The sequence below is a fragment of the Anarrhichthys ocellatus genome, unplaced genomic scaffold (genome assembly GCF_004355925.1).
Source record: "Anarrhichthys ocellatus isolate YVR2014 unplaced genomic scaffold, GSC_Weel_1.0 scaffold24, whole genome shotgun sequence".
NCBI lineage: Eukaryota > Metazoa > Chordata > Actinopteri > Perciformes > Anarhichadidae > Anarrhichthys > Anarrhichthys ocellatus.
The window spans coordinates 7,759,973-7,771,626 of NW_022280054.1; the positions used below are offsets into that span (position 1 = coordinate 7,759,973).

The 11,654-nt window shown below is 41.5% G+C and overlaps 1 protein-coding gene across 1 annotated transcript in view; it reads right to left on the reverse strand.

Moving 5' to 3' along the window:
* Nucleotides 1-10,573: 10,573 nt before the first annotated feature.
* Nucleotides 10,574-11,654, reverse strand: part of igsf5b (immunoglobulin superfamily, member 5b) — a 13,783-nt gene continuing 12,702 nt past the window's right edge. Inside the window, exon 10 of the mRNA XM_031860505.1 lies at nt 10,574-10,897. Coding sequence (XP_031716365.1) covers nt 10,787-10,897 — 111 coding nt within the window. The 3' untranslated portion in view covers nt 10,574-10,786. The remainder of the gene's footprint in view (nt 10,898-11,654) is intronic.

Genomic DNA, 11,654 nt, shown 5'->3' on the forward strand with positions numbered 1-11,654 from the left:
GATTGGTCGGGGGAATATTGGCATCACCGCTTTTTATTCATATTAGGGAAAACACATTAATGGTAATTGAATCCATCTTTAACCAATCCTTCTCATCATGTATATCAGCAGCAAATTAAGGACATTTGCATTGTCATTTGATCACAAAGTCGGTGTGAGGGTCGCAGGGTGCCTCAGCTAGAGAATGAAACATGAAGTCTAGAGAAGCCTCATGTGAAGAACTATGAAAATAAAATGAACAAAGCATTGAAGCTCAGAACAATGCAAAAACTCAGCTACTTGGAGGAAAAGTTCTTGGCAGCTGAGTGGTTCCAGGAAGTTCTAAATGAAACCAGATATAATGTGGTAATTAGTGAGCTTTAGAGGTGTTTGTTGGCTGTTTAGCTTCGAACATATTAGCCAGGCTTTCCCCCTGTTTCCAGTCTTTATGCTAAGCTAAGCTAACCATCTCCAGAAACAACCAGATAAACCTGTCTATTTTTATGTGTGTTGCCGTTCTCAGTTATTGCTTTTGTTTGCTCCATGGCTGTTGATTTTTTATATATATATATATATATATATATACAAATATACAATATAATTCCAGTGTAGTTGAGTTATTTGAACAAAGTCAGATGGGAGAAGAGGCTGGTGGCTTTTAAAAGAGACAAGAGAAACTTGAGGGTTATTCACGCCATCATCCTGTACATGGATTACATAAATATATCAAAGAGATTTGTGTCACAATATAGAGCAGTAACAATGTCAATTTCTACAAAATAATTAGTGGAGCACTTTAATGTGCAGGAACGTCTATACGCCTTTTACATTACCAGGACCACATTTATGGAGCTGTTAAAAGCAGCTGTTCCATTATGCGAAAGTGGTTTTATCGCCTTGTCAGGCTGCACACCAAACAGCAACTCTTTAAAAACTAAAAACAACCAGAAACAGGCAGGCAATCTGTATACTGGAATAGTTACATGATAAAAAAAAAACCTCAAAATGTCAGGTTGAATCTGAAAGTACAGCGACACATGAGAGAGTTTCATTTGGAGGTAAACACTCTGTTTGGTTTACTGCAGCTTTTATGCCGCTTGAGAGGACAGAGGACAACAGTCTGCTAGCTCAGTGTTCCTTGGATAAAGGGGGATTCTCTGTTTACTCGTATTTCCTCAACAGAGAGTGTAAAAATCAAGCATGCACCAAAAAATAAATTAAAAATCCACTCTGGAGGAGGTGTGCAATTACGTTGTTTCATACCGTCCTCGGCTCAGCTGGGAAAGACAGAGAAGCTGTTCTCTCATTAACTGAATAACGATGTATTTTAGCCAAAGAGCAGAGAGAGAGAGAGAGAGAGAAGCAGTCAACTCAGCAGCCGCAATGAGTCAGTGCTTAATTACCACACAGCCAGAAGACCTTGGTTTCCTCCAACTTCCCAATGACATTATTGTAAACTGGTTCTGAAGATTACTTCAAGCCGTATTTTATAAGACATGAAATTGCTGAACAAAGCAGAAGACCTCGCGAGCAGGATTCAAAAGGCTCTGGCAGAGCATGAGGGTACATTACTGATGGCCTATTAATACCCATTAGCTCAGAAACCTATTCATCATTCCTCATTCACCCAACAGAGAGACCAAGACAGATGTGGGATGCTGAGACCATCTTTAACACTCTCAAAAAATATGACCTACCTATGACAAAAAGTTATGTTAAATGGATGTTAACCGGTAGGAAACCTAAATATATACAACAAGGATTTTAGTGGTTCATTCTGCAGCAAAGATGCAATTAGTGCAAAGAGACCCGAAAAACACATCACTGCCTGTGTGGTAATGTAGCGTTAATGAGGGCTAGTGTCTCGATAGTCTTGTAAAGAATATAGAGGAATTTATTTTAAAGCAAAATAGTAGAATAAGAAATACAAGTCCAGCTATATCAGAGAGAAGAAGGCAGGGCTCTCTAGCAGAATAGATTTCCCAGGTCTCTGATTTGTTTGTTTTCGATGTTTGAACTAGAATGCCACGAGTGTGTAATTTCCCTGAATTTACAGCTAAACTTACCACTGCTGAGATTTCCAAATGTTTTGGCCTGAAACCTCATGTTTCCACCCAATTATTCATGTTGGTCCAGGTCTCTGATTTAGCTGCAGCTTTGATGGTTTAGTGTCACCAGATCTCAGGGTGCATAACTAGACCAACGCATTTCAATCTCAGTGGGTAATCCCAATCATCAGTCAACCTCAGAAATCAGGCTACAGTATTATTATTAAGCACTCGGTACTTTAAATCAGCAAGTCACATGATTGTTCATTTTCACATTTATAAAATGTGGTGCATTGCATTGTGGGCAGGAGGTAGTGTAGGATATGATTTTGGAGAGAAGTTGTCTTTATTATGTAGCAAAGTTCTCTCCTGGTTGAACTGTGAATATTTAGGGATGGTGATACAGTAATGATGGCCAAGTCCTGCAGTTACAAATCTATTTAGTAGTACGTGAACTGGATATTGTGGGTTTATCCCTTCGCCAGTCAAATGCACCTTCGTCATCTCTCTGCGCTCACCTGCAGCTTCTGTGGCAACATCTGTGCTTCTTCGTTTGGTCTTTGCAGGCTCATGCTGTGGTGTTAGATCTGCAACGATTAGTCGATTTAATCGATCGTACCGAAAATTTATCATCAACTATTTTGACAATCGATTAAGTTTTTAAAGGAATATGATGGTTATCAAATATGGAATTCTGCTGCTTTTTCTTTGACATTTTAATAAATTGAATAAATATATAAGGTATTGTTGCGGTTATATTTCTATTTTCCGAAGTATTGATCGCTTAAAATAATCTGCAGATTAAATGATGATGAAACGAAGCGAACATTCTTAACAAGTGTTTAAAAAGAATGCAAATATTTGAAACACCTTCATTCATTTCTATGGAGTGTCATTAGCAATGTTAACATATGAGTTTGTTGACATCCTCATAGCTTTATTGTAAAGGAAATAAAGTTTGGTCTGCATCTAAAGAGGGAAATGAATACAACTGGTGCCCTTGAGTGCATAAACCTAAAATACAATATCCTATGAGAACATTTTAATAATAAAAGAATGGCGCTCGCCCTCGAGCAAGTGCTTTCCAGATTTCAGCAAGTTTGTCAAACAAGTGCACGATGCATGCCAAAAGCTGTTGGAGTGAAAAATTAGCTGACTTTAAACAAATAAGGCTGCCACTGCAATATTCCAAAATGCCATCAGTTATGCAGTGAATACATTTGTCATGTTGCCGCCATTGATCGGCGTGTTTAAACAGAGGAACCGCTCAATTATCTCCTAATAGCCCACATGGTCGTCATTGCACAACTTCATTTGATCATTAAAGAGAAAACAAGAATACCACATTCATGCAGAGAAGAAAGGAGGAAAATGTCTCCTTGATTTCAATGAAAAGAAAAGAATATGTTCATTCATCAGGCCCTGTGGGGCCGGTGGTCAGTATTATTAGTCCAAATCTAAAGGTTTCACGTCTTTGGTAAAAAGAGAAAAACGAGATTTGCCTGCTAGAAGAAAATGAGTATGTCAGAAGTGAGAATAAAATGGATGAAACTATTAACAAATGTAATGAAATTCTGTTAAACTACTTTTCAAATCACATAGTATGTCAAACACATCTTGAATGGCAATCTCAGTTTTATGGCTTACTAAAGGTTCCAGTCCTCACACAGTAGAAAAAAACAGGCCTTCATGCCGAGCACTACCAGCACTCCAGATCTATAAGTCTGCAGGTGTTTAGAAACGGTTTAAACTTATCTGTGTGTTGCGGAAACATTGAATTTCAGGACGTGGTGTCTAGGCAGAGGGCATACAAGGGGATCATCCAGAAATGACTGCTGTGCCGTTTGATAAAACGCTGCAGTGGACTAAGCTGTGCTAGCATGTTGTGATGAACTGAAAGCCTCTTAGGGGACCAACTATATTCTCCACTTGCCCTTTTTTTTCTCCACCTGACAGCCGTTCAGGAGCCAAACACACAACCGGTCTGTGCAACAAACTTCAGCCCCATCCTCACACTGTAGACATGCAGTAGAAGATAATTGCATAGTTTGTTTAAAAACACTTCCAGGAATTATTCCTAAATTTATGGCATACAAATAGAAACTCCCAACCTCTTTCCCATACCCACTCCAACAGACACACACACACACACACACACACACACACACACACACACACTTCTTGCAAGGTGCCATGTTCTTGTTGTGATGGCCGCTGATCAGTTACATCATCACGTTGCTCTGCAGAATTTCTGCAGGAAAAATTGGCCTTCACCTTCTGTGTGTGTGTGTGTGTGTGTGTGTATGTTAGACACCATTGATTTTTTTTTTTTTTCCATCTACTATTTTGGGCGTAAGGCAGATGAAGTGTGGGCGGCTTTCCTCCCTCAGCCTGAGGTGGATTTCTCTCAGAGTAGTAAAATACCCTTCATCTTCCCCTGCCCTCCCCAAGACCTCGCCAAGCAATCGAAAACTACCGAAACTACCTACTAACATAACGATAAAACAAAAGTTGAGCGACAAAGAAAGAGGGAGAGAGATAGAGAGAGAGACATGTTGGAAGCTTTAATTCAAGAAGCAAGATTGTATGTAATGGCTCTTTGGGAGAAGTCCTTTGAATATTTAAGAAGCTCTTAAATTTAGTCTTAATGCTCTGACGGGTGTTTCAGGCAAGTAAAAAAAACATTTTTATCTCCGTATAATCAACGGTATCATAATATTTAGCAGTTTTCATGAGTCGGCACATGGCAGAGAAGATGCCCCTGTGCATCTGTGGGAATTGCTTTACCAGACAACTGTACAGGTTGTCACATTGAGCAACGAGTCAGTGCTGGACTTCAGGAGAAGTGCTTTCTGTTACGACAGAGTTGGTACGTACGTCTTTTTGGGTGCCCCGCTCAATGACAGCTGGGTATCATTCATCGGGACAGCACTATCAGGGGATGTGGTCTCGCAGAAGCGCTGACGTGCTGAACTGCTCGGATGCCAACGTTGTTGCCATCCGAGCACGGCCATGACAGATGGGCGGGTCGGGACGGGCGGAGAAAAAAAAGTGCCAGAAGAGTTTCATCAGTCGATGTCCCTTTGGGAGACACTCAAGGACTCTGTGTTCATTAGAGCTTGATCGGAACTGGTATCAGTTCACCTTCCCACCTTGCTAGAAACATAATTTATTCAGCACCTCTCAGTTAACAGTTTAACCATTGTTCTAAATCAGCTATATCAAACTGCAGGTTGAAGATGAGCTAATTGTTACTCCTGTAGTCGACTTAACCAAGGGTTAAAATGACAACAAACACATTTAAAAAATGGATGACTATCTGAACACAGGTTCTCCTTTTACCTGTGGTTAGTAGCTATACTGAAAGTGCAATAGTGTGCTGATATAGCAATAGGTCACAGAAGGTCTCAGCTTTATTTTACTATATACATATTTATTAACTGAGGGCAAACATTTTCACGTATAGTGAGAAACACCGACAAGCACAGTAACTCTTGGCACGCACATGCCTCTGCCCAATGCTATGAAGCTGTTCAGATATGCCAGTTCAACCTGCTCAAGTTGCACCAAATTAATTAAATAAATGAATACGGTTTTAGCATTTTCATTAAGGTAATGTACTTGAGACAGGAGTCGAGATCTACCTTTTCAAGTTCAAGCCACATTTCAGGAGAACATCACGGCAACACTTTATTGCTAATCATTCTCATATTTGTTTAGTGGCCATTTAACCAGCAAAATCTGTTACGGGTCAGCAAACTAAACCGCAAGAGTTTTTTATTAGAGAGACTGCATGGGATTGGAAATACCTCTGATAGCTCTACTCAGCCAGGCGGCACCACCGACACCCGCTGCACCAAGGCCGGTCAACCGGCCACGGGGACCCGCATGCAAAAGACAAGCAACTCAATTACTTTCCTTTCTTTTGAATAACGATCGCTGAATAGCTAATCACGCTGGTGATTAGTCTGCAAAATACTTTGCTGAGTTGCATTAAACGGCTAATAAAGAGCACCCTACGCTAACAAGGTTGTGTCAAGGATTTTAGTCTCAATTGCTGCTAATGGCTCTCGACACGTAATACAGTGGCACGGAGTTACTTTTGAAGGCCCTTTAATTTAGTAGGAGCCCCGTGGAACGATGCTCTTGAAAGCATCGCCTTTCAATGATGAGAGGACGTGTTAAGTTATTCATCAGTGGGGCTCTACCAGTGCCGGACCTCGAGAGCCCAAACACAGCACGGACCTCTTAATTTGCCCTGACCAGTGCCGAGAGGGCCCGTTTAATTCAAGTCAATCAACGCGGTGACGTTCTGAAGCGGCTGAGCTTCTTCATGTGTCGCCGGGGTCTGCTGTGCATTAATGCATATTTATAAAGCTGATGATCAATTATTGTATTCATGTTGGAGGAGGAACTGGAGAAGTCCTTGTGGCCCTGCGTATTTAGAAGTCAATGACGAGGGAGAACTGTGTCTTCACTTTTGTGTTGGCCCACTTGAGTCTTTAAGGTTATATAGTGCTTAGTGCCCACCCTCCAGTTATCCCCCTCAAGTTAACACTGTTAGCTGCGGTCCGTTGGCTCAGCCGTCTCCATGTTGAGAGCCACACGGAGGCAAAAGATATGCTATGAAGTCCGTATTGGGCACCTTTAATCTATAGGAAGCCTTGTTTGTCTTCACCCATCACAAAATGTAGCCTATTTTTGGAACCAGTGAGCTTGTAGCTACGAGCAACAGACAAAGTAAGGAAGTATAAAAAGATGTTTTGGTCTTTTCATGGTGTTTTTTGACAAGAACAAAAATATTGAATATTGCTACCTGTATGCTTTAAAATGGTCTGATAAAGAATGAATCACAAAGAGGAGGCCATATTAACATATTTGTAAATGTGTGGTTTTAATATCCTTTCTCTGCTCCTCTCTAGCAGTTCAGTTACTGGACTGCTAATGGACCTTAACTAACGGGAAGTTGAAAGCAGAATATAACAAGCCACTGGAGACATCATGCTGTACTCCGGAGGGCCATTAGCCAAAGTTTCCATTTATTTATCCATACACCAAAAAAAAAAAGAGTGCAGTGGCTTCTTGCTAATTGCCAACAGAAAACTGTTGAGGAAGCTGGGGAGCTGCACCCAAGCAGCAGACTCTCTCGTTGTCCCCGATGGGTTGCGTTCCACTCTGTAATTTTCTGCGATGCGCGCAGTGATGTAGGAGATACCCGCTGTACTGACAGCCGGTCCCTTGCAGACGGAAGAAGTTTGCGCGTCGACATAAGAGATCCTGAGATCCAGAGTGGCGCTGGAGACCGGGCATGTGCAGAGCAACTGCAGTGTCACACGGCGACGCAAGGAGGACATCGGCTTGTGACGGGCAGGAGAGGAGCAGTGAAGACAGCGACTGAGTGACAGTGACTCCTGGAGATGGCTACAGCTGTGAAGGGTGAAAGCGAGGGAGCTTGTTACAGTCTCGCTGTTGGAAAGGCAGACACTGACCGGCCCTGGCTGGCTCTCTGAGCTTTAGATGCTTCCAAACGATACGAGCACACCATTTTGTGGAGCGTAACTGACACCCACGGGGTGCCCTAAGTAAGCCCCAGGGAAGGCTATAGTAAAGCTGAAAACAAAACACTGAAGCAGGTCATATAATGGGCCTCTCATTTTGCGCCTGTCTTTGTCAGGCCCACTGGAGGAAACCTAATTTATTTAATAGCCCGCTGCTTCAATGCCAGGCGTTTGGTGCACGAAAAACAGAAGGTGGCAACGATGAAAGCGTAGCGGGAGAGAGATAGAGGACAAACACTTTCCTCACAGTCGCTGGCGAGATGTGATTTCCAAAGTGAAGATCTGTGTCAGCCATCTGGTGATGGAGAATAGCAGGAAACCATGTCAGCGTGCTATTTTCAATAATGCAGGCGTACATGCTGTCACCACATAACTGACAATTCAAGGGAAGACTTCCGTGAAACGTCAACTTTTTGTTGTGTATTCCATTTGCTTTCTTTTCAGTTCCTATCAATCCATTTATTTTGCTGGAAAGCCAAGATGGAACTGGCTTCAACACAATGTCAGAACAAAACAGAGCTTCACATTTGAAGGGTGCTGTGGTGAGTATTCAGCGTTAAAGCCCTGTGAACAGCGGCACTAGTGTGGCGCTCAAATGTGTCTTTTGGCACATCAGGCTTCAGCCTGGTTCGCAGCATCTATGGCATCTATCAATCCACTTTGTTTCAGAATGAAAACATCTCAACAACTATTGCATGGATTGCCATGCAGTTATGTCCTCTAGCCCCACCACAAGGTTCACATGTGAAGTTTTGAGTGAAATCTTTCACCAACTATTGGATCCGCTTTCATGAAATTTGATACTGATTCATGTCCTTTAAGGATGCATTTGACTGATGTTAGCATTTGGCTCAAAGCACTGTTGCATCAAAACAGCCTCGCAGAACTGCCAGCATGGCAGTAGACCTGGGGTGTCAAATTTGGCCGTAATTCATTTTATCTTCTTTGTTCTCAGTTGTCCTTGCAAGTTCTTGTATTTGTCTGATTCAGAGTCTGATTAGTGGCTCTGAATATGATATTCCTTGAGCAAGCTGGCTTCCCATTTACCTCTGTGAAGAAGTAGAAAACTTGTCCTTTTTTCTTTCAAAACCTGACACACTGTCCACTTTTCTCCTTTTTGACAAAGACATTTTGTTTTTACTGGTGGCTTCTGCATTGACAGTAGGCTTCACCGTGTTGTGTCACATAGCATGTATCTATGCATGTGGGATCTATACTAACATATCCAGCATAGGGCCGCCACTCTTATTGGGCTCTAGAGAGGGGTGGCTAGTTTGCTTTGTAGCTCGTCCATCTCTGGAAGTCTCAGACTGAGCGTTGATCCAGGTCGTCCGCTAGTTAGCTAGCTAGCTTGCTAAGTCTACCATGCATTAATGCTACACTGGTTACAGAAAATGAGCCGAACAAAGCTGCCACTCATCTGGCGATAGCGTTGTCCTTTCAAACGTTGTGACAAGAAGAAGTTGATGAAGCAAGTTGTTAAATTTGACTCATTTAATCTCTCTCTACGCTTCGTAACGTTACTCTACTGCTCGTTTTAGTCGTTACTGCGAAACCTCCCCTCATTGAGCCCGCTGCTTGCAGTAAGTCGGATGAATTTACACAGATATACTTCTTTTCTATTTTTATGATTGGACCTTTTGACACCCCTGCAGTAGACTGGTTTATTCCTGGCCTCTGGCTCTGACCCCCCCCCCCCCTGTTGAAAGGGTTAAGACAATTTCTCCTTCATACGTGATTCCTTATTATATGAAAATATACAACTTCACAGTTGAGTCCACTGCAGACGGCTGCATTTGTTTTCAGCATTGTTTGTATTTGCAGAGATTTAACCTCCATGCCATTCTCGTATGGGTTCAGCTCATCAAGGTTGCCGGCAGCGGTGATATATCACATCTAACGCTGAAAGGGCGAATCAGAATGTGCATTGGCTTTCAGTGAAATGAAAGAGCATTTCCCATTCAACGAAGCATAAGCTGCCGATTGCGTGATTTGGCATTTCTTTCACAGCCGTTGTGGGAGGGGACAAACAATACGAAGACACAGCATCATCCAGAAAAAGCTAGTTTTTGTCAGATATTGTGACATTATCATTATATGATAATAACCCCTCGTGAATAATTTAATAAACTCGCATGGCAGCAGCAGTTTGTAAAAAAAAAAATAATAATCTGGACATATTTTTTCCCCCCAGACACCAGCAATAGGCATGTCATCTTTTTAATGCACGCCAACTCCTTTAATAACAGCAATGCTGGTGAAACTATAGAGCGTCTGGCAGATTCATATACCTCCATCTCCACCGCTCTACTCCCCTCCATCCTTTAATATTATTAAATGCAAATGTTATGTCACCCACTTCACACGGAGATACATCTGTTATTTCATGCATTACTGCGGAGAGCCTCACCACCACATCGTTCTCATTGCAGCACCAGTCACATTGTGTTAATTTACACCCCAGCCTTTCCTCATTGATACGTTATCTTAAAACCATTTCCTTTCCTTGACTGGGAAATTGATTGAGTTTGAGATGCTACCCCATATGAAACAGAAAAAGAGGCATACCTTGCATGGCTTTCCTGAAAACAGGATTATATGTAAATGATGTAATATGGATATCAATCAACATGCAACAGCTTAGAGAGTCCCTTTAAATCATGCAAGACGAAACCAAGAGTGCAGTCGTTAACCGTAGGATTAAAACAGTTTAAAGCTTTCACACTTTCTAAAGAATACGTTAAATGATCATTCTGGTGTATTACAACTTTTATCTTGTTTACTTATTGGGTAATATGTTATCTTACAGCCAAAGCTGCAAAAAGTTGTAATAAACTGGAATTTTTTGAATGAAAGTACACACTGTAATTTATATCCTGTTTTTGTCCAAATTACCATGGCCTGCTCAAACTATATAGATGTAAGGCAAGAACATAAAGGAGCACAAAAATGTATTGAAAATTTAAAAAACTTTTTTTTTAGTTTATTCTAAAAACAGTTCAAGGATACATTAAAGTTAAAGGCATCACAATATATTTTAGAAATAATGTGCTGCACACATTTAGCTAAAGATTACATAACATCAGCTTACAACTTTACAAAAATGTCAAACATTATGGTGAGTGGCCCACCTGTAAATACTGTCCTGTACAATAGTGTACATCATTGACACCACATTCTTTTTATATTTCATATCATAATTCAAACTGTGGTAATTCTCCTGACATTCTTGGAGTTTTCCTCTGATAGACACACCTGCGGTGGTGCCATATTGTGTAGCGACAGGCTGCTGGAGGACACCACATCAGGGACCTGGGACACACACACCATTAAATTTAGGTTTTAGTGACAATACATCAGGACTGTAGAATGACAACAAACAGATATTCCTGTCCTGAAACCTTTCTCCTACAGCAGCAGTGACACTGGGGATACGCAGACGTATCTGAGGACGACTGGAGGACAACTATTGCCTTAAAGTCCTCAAACTTCCACCCTTAGTCCCTCCAGATACGGCAATCCTATTACCGAACTCAAACTCATTACTTCAAAGACAGTGAATCAGAATTGAACTTGTGAACTCAACACAGAGCTCAGAACTGAACTTGTGAACTCAGCACAGAGCCGCTCTACATCAGATGTAATTGGGAAAGAAGGCCACATGCACAAGCACTGAAGGGGAACACTTGTCCCTCCTTCCTCCATTGTTAGATACCAGGACAAATCACAAGATATCAATACAGAATATATTCATAGCGATATCTATTGAATATAAATCTATAAATCTATTCCTCGATTACAAGAAAGGTAGAAAAAAGTTCAGTTTAGTCCATGCCAGCATGTACAACATGATGATGATGTCGCCACATTAGTGCCCTGTGAGCTGAAAAACATAGTGCTGATGACATTGTGTGGCGCTGTGCCAGAAAGCATGTTATTCTAACATCTAGCTGTCTACTGGGAGAACAGGGGAGGTGCAACAGCACAGCAGTTTGTTTCCCATCAACATGGGAGGATGTGACAGAAACTCCAGCTGCAGAATGAATGGCTGCATTATTCAGTTACACTC